This window comes from Corvus kubaryi, unplaced genomic scaffold (assembly GCF_017639235.1).
Source record: "Corvus kubaryi isolate FWS band 111438036 unplaced genomic scaffold, C.kubaryi_AGA036_p1.0 127, whole genome shotgun sequence".
Classification (NCBI taxonomy): Eukaryota; Metazoa; Chordata; class Aves; order Passeriformes; family Corvidae; genus Corvus; species Corvus kubaryi.
The window spans coordinates 1,646,326-1,661,695 of record NW_024580662.1 but is presented as its reverse complement, the minus strand read 5'-3'; the positions used below and the strand labels follow the sequence as shown (position 1 = coordinate 1,661,695).

General features: G+C 56.6%; 3 protein-coding genes across 12 annotated transcripts in view; 2 read left to right on the top strand and 1 right to left on the bottom strand.

Moving 5' to 3' along the window:
* The window catches only part of AIFM3 (apoptosis inducing factor mitochondria associated 3), a 65,732-nt gene extending 55,280 nt beyond the window's left edge, over positions 1 to 10,452 (top strand). For all 4 annotated transcript variants that reach the window (XM_042023951.1, XM_042023908.1, XM_042023970.1 and 1 more), the window contains one exon: positions 9,849 to 10,452. In XM_042023951.1, the coding sequence (XP_041879885.1) occupies positions 9,849 to 10,035 (187 nt within the window). In that variant the 3' untranslated portion in view covers positions 10,036 to 10,452. The remainder of the gene's footprint in view (positions 1 to 9,848) is intronic.
* Positions 1 to 15,337, bottom strand: part of P2RX6 (purinergic receptor P2X 6) — a 25,618-nt gene extending 10,281 nt beyond the window's left edge. For 2 of the 6 annotated variants that reach the window (XM_042024026.1, XM_042023999.1), the window contains exons 1-11: positions 14,921 to 15,335; positions 14,670 to 14,814; positions 14,398 to 14,469; positions 12,233 to 12,308; positions 11,705 to 11,798; positions 11,343 to 11,423; positions 10,448 to 10,589; positions 10,165 to 10,274; positions 8,754 to 8,847; positions 7,090 to 7,155; positions 6,315 to 6,392 (exon numbers count right to left, since the gene is read on the bottom strand). In XM_042024026.1, coding sequence (XP_041879960.1) covers positions 6,315 to 6,392; positions 7,090 to 7,155; positions 8,754 to 8,847; positions 10,165 to 10,274; positions 10,448 to 10,589; positions 11,343 to 11,423; positions 11,705 to 11,798; positions 12,233 to 12,308; positions 14,398 to 14,469; positions 14,670 to 14,814; positions 14,921 to 15,045 — 1,083 coding nt within the window. In that variant the 5' untranslated portion in view covers positions 15,046 to 15,335. Of the gene's footprint in view, positions 1 to 5,129; positions 5,939 to 6,314; positions 6,393 to 7,089; positions 7,156 to 8,753; positions 8,848 to 10,164; positions 10,275 to 10,447; positions 10,590 to 11,342; positions 11,424 to 11,704; positions 11,799 to 12,232; positions 12,309 to 14,397; positions 14,470 to 14,669; positions 14,815 to 14,920 lie in introns of those variants that run through there. The other 4 variants (XM_042023993.1, XM_042023990.1, XM_042024006.1 and 1 more) reach the window with 4 other exon arrangements.
* Positions 2,324 to 5,029, top strand: LOC121662650 (transmembrane protein 17B-like). Of its 2 annotated transcripts, XM_042024042.1 has the most exons (4): positions 2,324 to 3,084; positions 3,375 to 3,478; positions 3,862 to 3,975; positions 4,380 to 5,029. In XM_042024042.1, exons 1-4 carry the CDS (start codon positions 2,967 to 2,969, stop codon positions 4,710 to 4,712), a joined length of 669 nt encoding a protein of 222 aa, XP_041879976.1. In that variant the 5' UTR covers positions 2,324 to 2,966; the 3' UTR covers positions 4,713 to 5,029. The 2 variants fall into 2 exon arrangements, with proteins under 2 accessions (XP_041879976.1, XP_041879970.1); XM_042024036.1 differs by lacking the exon at positions 3,862 to 3,975.
* Positions 15,338 to 15,370: the final 33 nt, after the last annotated feature.

The window sequence follows — 15,370 nt, the reverse complement described above, 5'->3', positions numbered from 1 at the left end:
ATTCCTTTAACAGGAAAAAAAACTAAGACTAAACTAAAACCCCAACACAGAGCCCCAGACAGGGCTCTTCCAGAGTGGCCTGGGGCCATGGGCACTACCCAGGTGGAGGCAGCTGCCCAGGTGCTGCCTCAGCTCTGCCCACGACCCACAAAGATCTGGCTTTTTATCCCATGTCCTGCTGGTGAGATAGTTGGACTCGGCTTTGGCAGCTCCCCAGGAGACCCAGCTGGAGTGCCAGGGGACTCTGGGGCACCACAAGGTGATATTCCCTGGAGCTCTGTGTTTTCCCCAAGCTCTCTGACTCCATGCTGGGTGAGACTGGCAGCTCCCCCAGCACAACTTGGCTACACTGGGGACACACTAGCAGAGTGCTTTGTTTTTCAGGAAGATGCTTTTTGACCTCCTTTGCCTCTGATGCTGCCTCATCCAGTACTGGGCATGAGCTGCATAAAATGGGTATCACCCCCATGTGCACAGGGCTGAAGACCATTCAGGGGCCAAGGAAGGACTTCCTGCCCCAGTTTACAGCTGCAGTGGGGGTAACAAGTCCCATTCCCTGCTTTTTACAGAGGAATTGTTTCAACCAGGGCTGGTAATATCATCTGTGACACAAGAAATTCCAGTCACGACTGTAGCTTTCCTTGGGACATGTGCCAGGTCATGGGGTGGGGCTGCTGGCTCAGATGGGTATTGGTCCTCTGCACAGGTGTGGGGTGGTGTTAAACCTGGGACCCCTCATCCAGTGCCTTGGCAAATGCTTCTTGGTGGTGAGTCTGTCCAGGCACATGGGCAAGGCTGGGTTGTGTTCTCTGTCACCTCTCCAAGCACATCTTGCAACCTCTCATGCCAGGAGAGAAAGTTTCCATCTCTACTTAAGAAACTGCCTGTTCCCATGAGGCATGAGAGCCCCGCTGTGGCACATGCAGTGACCCCCGGCTGCAGTGCCCCATCTCAGTTATCTTCACCAGACTGCCCAGTTATCATCTTGGTTGCTCACCTTGCAGACTTGATGCCCCCAGATCCTGAGCTCTCCACCAGCTCCTGCTCCTCAGATTCTGGGCTGTGCCTGTCACCCTGCCCATGTCTCGCCTGTGTGCTGGCAGGACCTGGGGGACAGCTGGGGCTTTGCCTCTGCCCCACTCAGGTGAGACCCCACTTGGAGAACTGCACCTAGCTCCAGGGTCCCAGCACAGGAAGCACCTGGAGCTGCTGGAGCAAGTCCAGAGGAGGCCACGGAGATGCTCCGAGGGCTGGAGCCCATCTGCTCTGGAGCCAGGCTGGGAGAGCTGGGGGTGTTCACCTGGAGAGAAGGCTCCAGGGAGAGCTCAGAGCCCCTTCCAGGGCCTAAAGGGGCTCCAGCAGAGCCGGAGAGGCACTTGGGACAAGGGATGGAGGGACAGGACAACGGCAGGTTAGGACATTGGGAAGAAGATGGGATATAGTGAAGAAATTGTTCCCTGGGAGGGTGGGGAGGCCCTGGCACAGGGTGCTCAGAGCAGCTGTGGCTGCCCCTGGATCCCTGGCAGTGTCCAAGGCCAGGTTGGACGGGGCTTGGAGCAGCCTGGGCTAGTGGAAGGTGTCCCTGCCCATGGCAGGGGGCGGAATGAGTTTTAAGGTCTGTTCCAACCCAAACCACTCTGTGATTCTGTGATCCTACAACTTCAGCCAGTCAGGTGGTAGTCTAACCCTGCTTTCAGGGTTTGGAAGCATATGGCAATGAGCTCTGCAATTTCATTTTAGCTTTATCAAGGTAAAGAATCATCTCTTTCTTTGGTTTCTTGTGTTCCTTGACAATTCCTGGCCCTTAAGGATCCCATTTATAGCACCTGCTCCCACTATTTGAGGCAGCTTCTCTGATGCACCTTATGGGGTGAGTTAGAGGCTGAAGATCATGAGGTGAGACCAGATCTGTTCTACTCAACAGTGTCAGTGTAAGACTGACACTTACATAGTGTGTCCAGGGAAGGGAACAGAGCTGGGAAGGGGCTGGAGCCCCAGGAGCGGCTGAGGGAGCTGGGAAAGGGGCTCAGGCTGGAGCAAAGGAGGCTCAGGGGGGACCTTGTGGCTCTGCACAAGTCCCTGACAGGAGGGGGCAGCCGGGGGGGTCGGGCTCTGCTCGCAGGGAACAGGGACAGGAGGAGAGGGAACGGCCTCAGGCTGGGCTGGGGAGGGGCAGGTTGGATATTAGGGAATATTTCTTCATGGAAAGGTTTGTCCAGCTCTTACACAAGCTGCCCAGGGCAGTGGTGGAGTCCCTATCCCTGCAGGTGTTCAAGAAATGTGTAGATGTGGCACCTGGGGACATGGTTTAGTGGTGGCCCTAGCAGTGCTGAGTTAATGATTTTACCTGATGATCTTAGAGGGTTTTTCCACCTTAATAATTCTGTGATTTTAAACTTGAAGTTCCTGAAGGATCATCCCCTTTTCCTGTCATTCACCTCCGGCTCAACCACCCCCTCACACATCATACCTCACTGCCCTCCCCAGCACTCCTGAGCCTGGATGGGGCTTGGGGAACTCACAGTGATGGGTAAACGCTCCATGAGCCTGGAGGCCTTGAAGAAGCATTTCAGATGAAAAGCACCATCCTCTCATGAGGCATCCCCATCTGTCAGGGGTCTTTGAGCCGTATTTGTGTCGATAGAGCCTGGCTGGGAGAGGGTGCAGTTGCTGCAAGTCACAGTGACAGGTATAACCTGCTGTCACCCCCTAAAGATGCTGCAGAGGGGAGATACTCTGTGACTTTTGACTTCCTTGCAATTCCTCCTTGTGATTCCTGCACAGGCTTCGTGTTCCAAGGTGGGAATTCTCCTTCCTCAGATCCCCTTTCCAGCTCAGCAACCCTGTCCCCAGGGAGCCAATGGCCGTGTGGCCCTGCGCATTAGCCTGGCCTGTCATCCCATTGATTCCCTTCTGGCTAATCCCAGCTAAGCTGGGCTGGGGCGAGCAGGGCTCGGCTGCCATCCATGGCTGTGCCCACCCCGCTGCCCCCCAGCCTGCGCCGGGGCCTGGTGGCCTTCAGTGGCTCCCTCTTCATCAACAACAAGACATGGGATAGCGGCACTGCCCACACCTATCAGCCAGGTATGGGCAGAGGGGCTCTGCAGAGGGGGCTTGGGGACAGGGGCTGTCCATCACTGTGACCCTGCTCAGCACATCACCAAAGCACCTGGGTGCCTCTGAGCCAGGAGCACCCAAAGGGTCCCTGAACCCACCCACCAAGGAGGGGAGCAAAAATAACATTTGCTGCAATCAGCTGTTTGTGGGACCCAGGGGCTGTTGCTCCCCTCCACAAGCTATGAGGGGGGGTCCCTCTGGGCAGGGGGACCCCGGAGCTGGTGAGCAGCCTGCCCATCCCTGCCCATCCTGCCTAGCTCATGAGGTGCTGTCCAGCCTGCCCCTCCAGGTGATGCTCTACTTCAACGTCTACTACTTCCCGGTCTGGTGCCTGGCTGAGGGGATTATGCTGCACCTGAAGGTACCATCCTATGGGGCACATGGCAGTGGGGGGAGCTGCTCCTGCCAAGTCTCCCTGGGCTTGGGTGGGGGACAAAGTAGGCAGGGGACAGAGGAGCCTCTTGAGAACTAATGGATCCCCAAAATGCCCTGACCCCCATGAGACAAGATTGCTCATCTCTGTCTGCCAGAGATGGAAATCATGAACTTTCCAGGCAGGAACAGTTAAACCAGGGGGGAAGAGTAGGCAGAGCTGGGCACCAGCATGCTGAGAGCTGGCAGAGCATGGGCAGCTGGGTATGGGGAGGAGGGCACAGGGAGCTGGGCATGGAGAGCAGGGAATGGTACACAGGGAGAGGGGAAACTGGGCAGCTGGACTGGGACAAGGCTGTGCCCCCATTACAGTACCACCTGCTGCCTTGGCACTACCAGCTCCTGCTGGTCACAGCCTTCCTCATCCTCTCACTGGCTGAGGGCTCCCGCCTCTACCTGGGCTACCTGGGGAACCTCCAGGAGAAGGTAAGCACTGCCTGCCCTGGCCATGAAGCCCCCTGTGCTCAGTGAGGATCAGCCCAGCTGGGGGAGCTGGATGTCCCCTCACTTGGGACCCAAGTGCCCATCACTGTCCTTCCTCTGGAGTTCTGCCTGGAGCTGTCCTAGAAGAGAATTGTGGGTGCAGGCAGGATCTGGAGAGAGGGAATGAAGGGGACCCACTTGCCCTCCTGTTGTATCCCTCCCATGTAACCCTTCAGCACTGGGGGGATTTGACAGCATCTGGCCACAGCTGTGTGTGGCAGGGACATCCCCAGTCTCCAGGTGCCAAGGCCAGCAGTGGCTGATGCAGGGAGCTCCAGGAGCACAGGAGGGTCCCCCCAGCCCACCGCTACCTCCTTGCCCTATCTCAGCAGGTTCTGCTCCTGCAGGTGCCCGAGCTGGCTGGGTTCCTGCTCCTCTCCTTCCTGATCCAGCTGCCCCTCCTGCTCTTCCTGCTGACGGATAGCCAGGTCATCCACCTGCCGCTGGAGGTGCCCATGCACAGCTTGTTCCTAGCCTTCCTCCTCATCGAGATCGTGGCTGCCTTCCTGGCGCTGAGGACCATGACCAAGCAGCTGGCGGCACAGTTCTATCTGCGGCAGTTCCAGGAGGGTGGAAGGGGCCGGCTGGAGCTGGGGGACACAGGGGGACAGGCAGCTGAGATGGGGAGATGCTGCAGGACCCCTCCACTCCACACAGCTGGTCCTGGCTGGGAGCATTAAAGGGTGCTTGAACCCACAGACACTGTTTTTGAGCCTTGTGGAGCCTCCAGAGCAGCACGCAGGCACAGCTCAGCTGATCCCTGCCCTGCACCAGCCAACACACCCTGGGAAAAGTGGGAGTGACGGGTCAGTCCCACTGAAACGTTCCGGCTCACCCCAGGGCTGTGCCTGTCCTCACTGAGCATCAGCCCTGGCAAGAGGCAGGAACCAGGGTGCAGGAACCACTGCATACCCCTAGGAAGTACCAGCCCAGGGCTGGAACCTTAAGCTCAGCTCCTGAGCTTCCCAGGGAGGTTCTGAGAATCCAGGTGGCCCACATGAAGCCATCCCAACTGGAAGCATGCAGGGTGGCACGAGGTGCAAGAGCAGCACTCCACAACCTTACAGTCCCTCCAGGACTAGAGACAGAGCAGAGCCTCCTGCTTCCAGAACAGCTTTATTCCATTGCATCCCTGTTTTTTAAGGGAAATCAAGGCCCATGGCCATTGGAACATGGAGAATTGCAAAATGCTTTAAGCCTCTTGTGCCAAGCAGGACCAGCTGCTCTGCAGCTGGTTCTGGGGCACCTCCGTGGGCAGCTCTGCTCCAGCACCGGTTGTCAGTGCTGCGAGCTGCCCCTGGGATGTCTTTGTGCCCTGGAGCCAAGAACTGCTGCTGCTGCCTGTGCTTCTCCAGCAAAGGCAGACCCTAACCGCAGCAGTGCCCACCTGGGCCAGGACTGGCCCACCTCCACCGGGGCTGCAGCCATGCCCCCATCACATCTACCTGGAGGTGGCTCTGGAGGGAAGGGTGTTTTCAGTGGAGCATTCCTGATGTCTCTAAGCTGCGGCCTCAGGCTTACCTTTAGGGGGTTTTGCCTGCAGAATGAACAGGGACATCAGTATACAACAGGCATGGAGACATGGAGACAGCCCAGGCAGCCCTGGGCTACTCTGCTTGGTCTCATGCAACCAGCTTCACTGTCCAGGACCCCCACTGTAGTCTGGATTTGAGATCAGGCATTAGGAATATTCCCCCCCCCCCCCATAGGATGGTGCATCCTGGGGACAGTTCACCAGGAGATGGGGGATCTCAGTCCTCAGAGGCTCCAAAGACTTGGCCAGACAAAGCTGGAGATGACCTGAGGCAGGGCTGCCAGCTCTTCTGGTCTGTAGGGGCTTCCCTGTGACTCCCTGATTCACCAGGGCAGTGAATTCCCACAATAGAATCATGCTTGGCATATAAACCTGTCAATGAACCACAGAATGGGATGTGCTCTGAAGAGCTGGCCTCTCTCTGCACAGAGTCCCAACAGACTCCATTTGGAAGAGGGTGAATAAACATAGAGCTGGGTCAGTTTTCCATGTAAGGTCTCCATGGGGACCCATTGATGTCTTAACAGCAGCTGAGGTCATGGTGCAACATTCCCTGACTCCCAGCACCAGCTGGATCCCTCTCTCAGTTCAGACTGGCAACCAAGCCCAAAAGTTGGAGACTCAGAGCTGCTCCACCAGGTTTTTCCCTGATCTTGGGAAGTGAGTTTTAACCAAAGGGCAGAAAATAATTAAATCCAAAATGATTCACTTCAAAAACCTCTTCTCTCCCATGTGGCCCTATCCTTACCTCCTCAAACTTCTCCTTCCAATAAAGGTCAGCCTTTGCATCCAGGTAGAGCAGAACCAGGTCACAGACCATTGTAGCCTGGAGACAAACAAAAGTTGAAGACATGAAACTTCCCACAGGAATGCCTGGCCTTCCATCCTAGCTCCTACTGAGCCCTGCAGCCAGCTGTGGGCATTTGCTGGGGCAGTGAGCCAGCCCTGCCTCCAGCCAGCTCCACTGGCTCCTCTCTGACCCAGCCTGGTCCCAGGAGCTGCAGAGAAGGTCAGACAGGATCCCCAGGCTGCAATGGATGGACAGGGAGGGCTGTTCCAGCACACTCACAGTCACATATGGACTGGGACGAACATGTCAGGGAGGAAAGGGGGGCAGGTGGGGGACCTCCCTGTTCCTCTGCTAGAAAGGAAGAGCCACAGGAGGGCTCTATAAGGGGCTGCCCCAGCATAGTGACAGAACACTGAGTCTCTTCAGAGGTGGAGGAGAAGCAGAGAGCAGCTGCTCTCTCCTGCCAGCAGCACCCCAGTGATGCTCTGTCCCAGGATCCACAAAAAAACCTGACCTCCATGAGATGTGACCCAGACAGCACTCAGGAGCCGGATCCAGTGGTGTCATTACTAATGGTCACAGGGAAACCTGAGCTGACACCCTGCCAGACCATCTCCCCTCTGTGCTGGCTGGCACTAAGGAAGCCTTGTGCCCAGACAAGCAGGGAAACAACTGAGAAGTGGCAAATCCCAAGCCACAGATCAAAGGAAAAGAGGGTATCTGAAGTACTCACAGCACCAAAGAAGGCGATGCTGGTGCCAAAGCTCACGGCAGTAGGAACAATGCTGAACTTCCCAGCCTGGTGAGAAACAGGGGAGGGGTAAGAGAGCAGGTCAGAGGGGTGAGAAGGGTATGGGCTGAGCCTTGCGGGGCAGCGTGCTCAAAGTCAGAAGGATCCAGGGATATTTCCCCATGCTCACTTGTAGGAACTACTGCTGTGCTGACTCCAACCTCCTTTGGCTGTCAAAGAAGGGACTGAGGTGCCTGATGACCTGGAGGCAGCAGAGGTTACTGTGACCCACCTGCTCCTGCAGGCACAGCAGGAACCTCCCTCTTGCTGCAGCTGCCACCCATGGAACCACATCCCAGCAAACATGATCCCGATGTCATGTGTTCCTCCCTGCACAAATGAGTCTGGTGGTTTCTCTTCCAGCTGTTCTCTCCTGCTCCACAGCTCCTGGACCTGCTCTCTCTGCCTAGAAGTGGTGCACCCTGTCCTGCACTCTGTGCTTCATCTTCTTTAGGTGCAAAGGGCACTACTGAGCACAAAAGACCAGCTGTAGACATCTCTCACTGTGGGAAGTGCTCTCAGCACAGGCTCCCTCTTTGGAAAGCTAAGCACTGAGTTTGTGAGTGATGCTGCACAGAGTAGCATCAACAATCATGGAAGCATGGAACGGTTTGGGTTGGAAGGGACCTTAAAGCTCATCTCATGAGCAGGGACACCTCCCACTGTCCCAGGCTGCTCCAAGCCCACTCCAGCCTGGCTTTGGACACTGCCAGGGATCATGGGGCAGCCACAGCTGCTCTGGGTACCCTGTGCCAGGGCCTGCCCACCCTCCCAGGGAACAATTCCTTCACAATATCCCATCCATCCCTGCCCTCTGGCACTGGGAAGCCATTCCCTGTGTCCTGTCCCTCCATGCCTTGTCCCCAGTCCCTCTCCAGCTCTCCTGGAGCCCCTTTAGGCCCTGGAAGGGGCTCTGAGCTCTCCCTGGAGCCTTCTCCTCTCCAGGTGAGCACCCCCAGCTCTCCCAGCCTGGCTCCAGAGCAGAGGGGCTCCAGCCCCTGGAGCATCTCCGTGGCCTCCTCTGGGCTCACTCCAGCAGCTCCAAATCCTTCTGGTGTCGGGGACACCAGAGCTGGAGGCAGCACTGCACCTGAGCAGAGCAGAGGGGCAGAATCCCCCCTTACCCCCTGCCCACACTGCTGGGAATGAGTCCAGGACACAGGGGGTTTCTGAGCTCTCAGTGCACATGGCTAGGGCATGTCCAGCCTTGATCACACCACACCTTTTCCCCCTGAGGTTACTTTTAATCAAGAAGGGATTAATTGTCCCAGTTCAGTAGAATTCAGGTTGATCTTTGTCAGGGTGCTCCCACCATAAGACCCTCAGAGAGAGAGGCCCACAGGCCCAAACCATCTCACCTTGCCTACAGAACACTTCACAGCCCCCATGTCAGACCCTCAGTGAGGGAAATCTCTCTCCTTAGGGCGTTACCAAAAGGTTTTTCCTCAAATGAGAGAGACTGTTTTCTTCTGCTCTGCTTAGAAAACTCTGGAAAGAGGTCAAGAGCTCACTCAGGTGGGGAGAAGTGGCAGTAGCAGAAAGCCACGGGGGTAGAGTGGGAGCAGTGGTGTGAGGAGTCAGCCCTGGGGCTGAGGCGCTCATGGTACCTGGCCGTGCACGGAGACGTCAAAGCGGATCCCATAAAGCTTCAGCAAGTTCCGGTAGAGCTGCTGCTGAGAGCCCCAGTAGTAGGAGGCAGTTCTGTGGGAAACATTGGGCATGGCTCAGAAAGGCAGCTCTGTGCAGGCAGGGAGGGAAGGGGGTGCCAGTGCCAAAGGACTGCTGGGCCTGTGGGTTCCTGGGTGTCCTCCAGGCTGGGAACTGGGCATACACGTGCTGCGATGACTCACTGGCACCAACAGCAGGGCATCAGCATCCCCTCAGCACCCAGTCTGGGTCACTGGGAGCACGCAGCTCCACTGGGAGTTCAGGTGGGGACAGTCACAGGTCCTTGCCCTCAGGCAGGTAATGCCCTGCTCATCTCCAAACACAACAGAGCTACAAAGTGTGAGAACTGCCACACCATCCCCGTACTGACAGGCCCTGCCCTGAGTTACCATTCCCCATTGTCTTGGAATTACAGAATCATTGGAAAAGGCCTCTAAGATCATTAAGTCCAACCAATTAACCCAGCACTAAACCATGTCCCCAGGTGCCACATCTACACAGCTTTTAAATCCCTTCAGGGATAGGGACTCCACCATTACTCTGGGCAGCTGCACCAGGGTTGGACAAACCTTTCAGTGAAAAGATTTTCTCTAATATCCAATCTAAACACTCCCTTAGTGCAACTTGAGGCCGTTCCCTCTCCTCCTGTCCCTGTTCCCTGCGAGCAGAGCCCGACCCCCCCGGCTGCCCCCTCCTGTCAGGGACTTGTGCAGAGCCACAAGGGCCCCCCTGAGCCTCCTTTGCTCCAGCCTGAGCCCCTTTCCCAGCTCCCTCAGCCGCTCCTGGGGCTCCAGCCCCTTCCCAGCTCCGTTCCCTGCCCTGGACACGCTCCAGCCCCTCCAGGTCTCTCTTGTCAGGAGGGTCCCAGAGCTGCCCCAGCACTGGAGGTGTCTCAGCGGTGCCAGCACAGGAGACAGGCACTGCCCTGGCCCTGCTGCCACATCAGGGCTGGCACAAATCAGGTGGCCTTGGCCTCTTGCCCATCTGGGCACACCAGGGCTCATGTTCACCTTCTGGTTCTTTTCTGCCTGCAGCTTTCCAGCCACCCTGACCCAGCCTGGAGCATTCCACAGCATTGTTCTGACCCCAAGACAGGACCTGGCACTTGACCTTGTTGAACCTCACACCACTGGCCTCGGCCCATGGATCCAGCCTGTCCAGATCGCTCTGCAGAGCTTCCTGCCCTCCAGCAGATCCACACTCCCACCCAGCTCAGTGTAATTTGTGAACTGACCGAGGCAAACTTCCTGTCCTCCCTGCTCCTTTCAGAGCATCCATCAGAGCTGAAATCTCAAACAACTGCCATGTGATCCCAACAGGCCTGTGTTGCTGCTGTCCCAGCATCCTCACCTGAAATTGTACCTTGTGTCCTGCAGGCTGAAGGAGTACTGTGGCTGGCACTGGGCAGCAGCACGGTCCAGGTCACAGTTCCACTCGATAAGAACTCTGATGCTTCCCCCCTGCAAAACATATTTTATTCCAGAAGCATGGGATCAGATTGGCTGAGTTATTAACTGTTCAGACATTCCCAGATCACATATTCCCTTAGCATTTCAGGTCAGTCCTCTGCCTCTTGCTCACATCCTTGGGGAATTTCGAGTCATCTTCCATACTCATATAAAAAAACAAGTACCAGTAGTGCAAGGTCTCCAAAGTTCTCTCCAGCTGCCTCCACCATGTCACGGACACGGAACACAGGGCAGGAGGGGTTGAAGATTGGATCATATGTGCAGGTCTTGAAATAGCTGGGGTCAGTAGTTTGTAAAGTGTTGCACCTGAGACAGGAGAGAGGGGGGGCAGGGGTGTAGGAGGTCATAGAGCCCAGCTGTAGGACTGAAAAGGGGACCCTCTCATTGGATTGGGCCCCCCAGTGCTCCTGCATTGGTGGGAGGACAGTCAATGCCTCGCCTAAAGTCTCAGATGGAGAGAGGGTGGAGAAAAACCAGCCCAGAGGAATCACACATGGGGTTATCCTCTACAGCATGTGCCATGGCCTTCCCTTCTGCCTCTTTGTGCTCCTCTGTTTCTTCCCAGCACCCAGCTCTAGTCAGTGCTCCAGGGGTGACAGCAGGGACAGTTCATGCCACGTTTCCTGCCATGGTACAGAAGCACAGTCAGTGTGCCTGGGGCCATGGGGCCAGTGCAGCCCTTTACTTGCCTTCTGTGAAACCACTTTGCAAACACTGAAAGACAAAAATATTAGTTTCACTCCCAGATGAGAGCTTGGGAATGGCTGGCCTTGTCCTGCTCCCCACAGTGCTCTACATGGGCAGATGGACATTAGTCCCTCTCTCTGAGGTGTCCCCATCCCACTGCTCTTAGAGCGGTACACTCAGCACAGCTGAAGTGACCTGTATTCACCTCAACACCTGCCCTGCCCTAACTGCCCCCTGCCCTAACTGCCCCAGCACCACCTGCCCTGGCTGCCACTGGCTCCACAAGCCTCAGCTCCTCAGCCCCATGACAGGCTCAATGCCAAGGCTGGACCAGGCTGCATGCTCAGCCCATCTGGGAAGTGCTGTACTTACTTGGAGAAGTTAAATTTGGTGAAGTGGACAGTATGTTTTATAAAAAGAGTGAAATTCTCCGTCTCGGCCAGAAGAAGTTTCCTAGAAAACAACAACCAATGAAGTCAAGTCTTGCACAGTGGCCAAGGCCCCATTTCCTGAGCTCTGCAGTCTCTCCTGCAAACCCAGGATTTTGGCTACAATGGACAGGTGCAAGAAATGCTCTTGGGTGAAGTCCTCTGAGTTTAACTGACCAGGAGGTCAATGTCAAAGGTCTCCCTGAGCCTGGCTGCCCCTTGGGCGAGTGTGGTCAGGCTCCTGGTTAACACAGAGCGGAAGGAGCCAAAGCTCCCAACACCTGCTGTCTCCTCATGTGTGATTACCTGGGCAGGGTGCCATTCTCCACAGGGCACCAGCCATAGATCTCACAGGTGGAACAGGTGGCATTGAACATCAAACATTTCCCGGTTTTTATCCCTAGAAGCGAGACAATATAAGACAGGCTGAGAGAGCTGGGGCTGACCACCTGGAGAAGGCTCCAGGGAGACCTCAGAGCTCCTTCCAATGCCTAGAGGGGCTCCAGGAGAGCTGGAGAGGGACTTGGGACAAGGCATGGAGGGACAGGACACAGGGAATGGCTTCCCAGTGCCAGAGGGCAGGGATGGATGGGATATTGTGAAGGAATTGTTCCCTGGGAGGGTGGGCAGGCCCTGGCACAGGGTGCCCAGAGCAGCTGTGGCTGCCCCATGATCCCTGGCAGTGTCCAAGGCCAGGCTGGAGTGGGCTTGGAGCAGCCTGGGACACTGGGAGGTGTCCCTGCCCATGGCAGGGGGTGGAACAGGATGAGCTTTAAGTTCCTTTTTAACCCAAACCATTCTAGGATTTTGTTTCTTTAGCAAAACACCCAGTACCATTGCCATGGACCACAGGGTTTCCCATGGGACAATCTGCGTCTTCTGTGCACATCCCGTCAAGGACAGAGGGGCTCTGGGAGGGACAGAGAGAAGCGCGGTCACTATGCTGTGCAGCTACCTGAGGCCATGCTGTCACTCCCCCCCGCATTGTTGCACTGCTGCTCCTGCTTCTCCAAGTGCTTCCCAAACAACTAGAGAAGAACAGTCACCAGCCTCTAGCCAGTCAGAAGAGAGGCATGTCCAAGGGCCAACCCTTCCTGCCTGTCTCCATGCTCTCCAGAGCATTTGCATCCTGTTTCTCGGAGGCAGAGGAAGCCTCAGGAGCTACCTCAGACCTTTCAGATGGAACTGGGAATCAGCACAGAGGGGTTCACAAGGGCCTTAATGACTGAGCCCATTAAACACCTTGTAAAGTACCGTAATGAACTCCCTGGTGGAGAGCTTAGTAGACCCTAAATCCAGCATAACACAAGTTTTACAAGAGACAGGGAAAGCTTCACCCTTACTCTGGACCTACCTGATTGTCAGGAGCAGTAAAAACCTCTTATTCAAACACAGAGAGATTATGTAGTTGGGGAAACACCACTAACACCTCCCCCAGGCCATGACAGGAGTCAGCAGCTCATCAGAAACCCACCTCCCCAAGCCCTGGGGGACACAGAGGCCCAAAGGCAGGTGGGGAATCCCCAGTTATGGAGTCAGAAGTCGGGGTCTGTCCAGGCCTTCCCCGGGCTGACCCAGGACAGCCCCAGCCCCTCATTCAGGTGTAAACCCCACCAACGTGATCTGAGGAGTAGCATCTTTGGGCTGGGTGGGCTCTACCTAGGGGTCTGGAGTCATTATGGGATGCAGGAGAACATCTCAGGATTGCACAGGGTGTTTACAGGGAATGGGTTATTTAGGGGAGGAAGAGAAGGCATGGGAAGAAGGGAACTAGGTAGTCTGAAAAGGAACACAAACACTGGAACATAAGGGGATAAAAGGATGCAAAGTTTTAAGCGCATGTACAGCTGCTGAAACAGCTCGGCTCATGTTTGGTGCTGCCTCTGGCCACAGACACACTTGTCCGCCAGCACCAAATACTCTGGTCATCGAGAATATTAAGACAGCTCCAACTCCCTGCAGAGCCAGTAGCTGCCACTGCTAAATATTCAAAGTTTTCCAAATATGAATGTCATCTACAGCCCCAGTGCCAGGAAATGAGGAACTCCTAGAGATCAGCATGGGGTGTAGGCTGGGACAGGCACCCACATACATCCCAGCTCTGGAACAGAATGAAATCCTCAGCTCTGTGTATCCTTGGCTTGCACACTGCAAACCCAGCATCTAGAGGTGCCCACGGCTGCCTGTGAGAAACCCGAAATGCCCTACAGCACTTGTCTTCCCCACTGTTAGGACTTTAGGAGTTCTCAACATTTTAAAGATGGATCATTTGTGTCATTTTCCCCAACCCAGACCCAGTGTTTCTCCTCCTCTGCAGCATTTGGCCACAGCAGGAGCTGAAGGGACCATTAGGACAATTGGTGCTTGGCTTGGGTACAATGTGCCAGCAGTGGCTCAGCTTAAAGGACATTTGCTCCCATCTGCTGAGCTGGGTCCAGCCTGGGAGAGCTCAGCAGAGGAGCTGGCCTGACTCCAGCCTTAAAGGGAAGATTTCTCCCAGAGAACATATACCATTTAGTGTTGGCTGGCTGGAAAACCATCTAGACCTTGTGCTCCATTCCTCCTAAAAACAGGACACTAAGATGGACATTAGTCCTGCAGCATGGAGTTATCAAGGAAACATGACACAGGTATCCATGGAGTGTGTGTCAAAGCATCCCCTTGTTCAAGGGCAGCAGAAAGCCTGGAATGGTCATAAAAATGTCACCACACAAGGAATCCAGACCTGGTGAGGCCCCATGTCCCCTGTCCTGACCACCACAAACAGTTCTGGTAGCATGTGGATACACACCTTGGCTCATGCGGGTGTCACAGAGTAAAGTGCAGATGAGCTGGGGAGAGCTATGAAGCAGTGAGAATGAGGGGAATCGGGTTTCGTGGTAATATAAATCCATTTTTTCCTGTTATCTGGTTTTCCACTGGGTTCCCCTGAGCAGCAGGACCACTAGCTCCATCCACCACCCCTGTGAGGCCGGGCTGGGACAGCTCCATTCACTCACCTCGGGGCAGGTGCCTTGGGCTTGCTGGATTGTGGCAATGAAATTGGTCACCAGGAAGAGCACATTTTCTCCCTGGGAAGCAAGAAGAAGCCATCAACGGGGCGCTTGACACCAGGGTGGGCCCAAGGGGACGCCCTGTGACACCATGGGTGGAACAGGCAATAATGCCCTTGCCAGGGCTTTGGGAGGCCAGTGGTACCCGCGGCATCCCCTTGCCAAGGTGACTGACCGCATGTGTGACCTCCCTGCCCCCGCCCGGAGCCCGGCCGTACCTGCGGGGGCCAGGTGAGATCCGCAGCGTCCCAGAGCCGCCGGCCCGCGGCCTCGGCGGCCGCCGCCCCCTTCACCTTGGTGACCATGGCGACACGCGGGGCCGCATCGCGCTCCTGGTACCCCTTCCGCAGCAGCAGCACCCACCTGCGGAGGGGCGGGGGGCTCTGAGGGACTCCCGGCCGGGCCCTAGGGCTGGGGGTGTGTCCCCACCCCAGCAGGGACCGGCCACCCCCGAGGGCAGGGTCCCTACCCCAGCAAGTAGCCAAGTGCGCTCAGCTGCAGCAGCCGGTGCAGCAGCCCCACCCGCCGGTTCCGCGTCAGCGAGAATTTGGCAGTCTTGTAGTCGAGCAGGGACCCGCAGGGTGGGCCTGGCATGACGGCACCGGGGGGCAAAAGCAGACACAGGGCGGGTAGCGGCACCAGGGGGTGTCGGCACTAAGGGGAAAGGCGCACACGGTGGAGATAGCGGCACCGGGAGGGAAAGGCAAGCACAGTGGGAAAGGCGGACCGCGGAGGGAAGGGCGGGCACGGGGGACTGGCGGCCCCGGGAGGGAAAGGCGGACCGGGGAGGGAAAAGCAGGTACGGGGATATGACGGCCCCGAGGCAGTTGGCCGCGGTCACTGCACCCCCGCCACTGCCGCGCTCCCCGCCACAGCCCGGCCCCGCCCCTCGCGCGCCCGCCCGCCCGCCCCTCGCGCG

What these genes read in the sequence shown, in the direction of transcription:
- LOC121662650 (XM_042024042.1), top strand. Translation starts at nt 2,967, where the DNA reads ATGGCTGTGCCCACCCCGCTGCCCCCCAGCCTGCGCCGGGGCCTGGTG. An exon ending in TGCCCACACCTATCAGCCAG is followed by an intron (nt 3,085 to 3,374) that starts GTATGGGCAGAG and finishes CATCCTGCCTAG; the next exon opens with CTCATGAGGTGCTGTCCAGC. An exon ending in TGGGGAACCTCCAGGAGAAG is followed by an intron (nt 3,976 to 4,379) that starts GTAAGCACTGCC and finishes CTGCTCCTGCAG; the next exon opens with GTGCCCGAGCTGGCTGGGTT.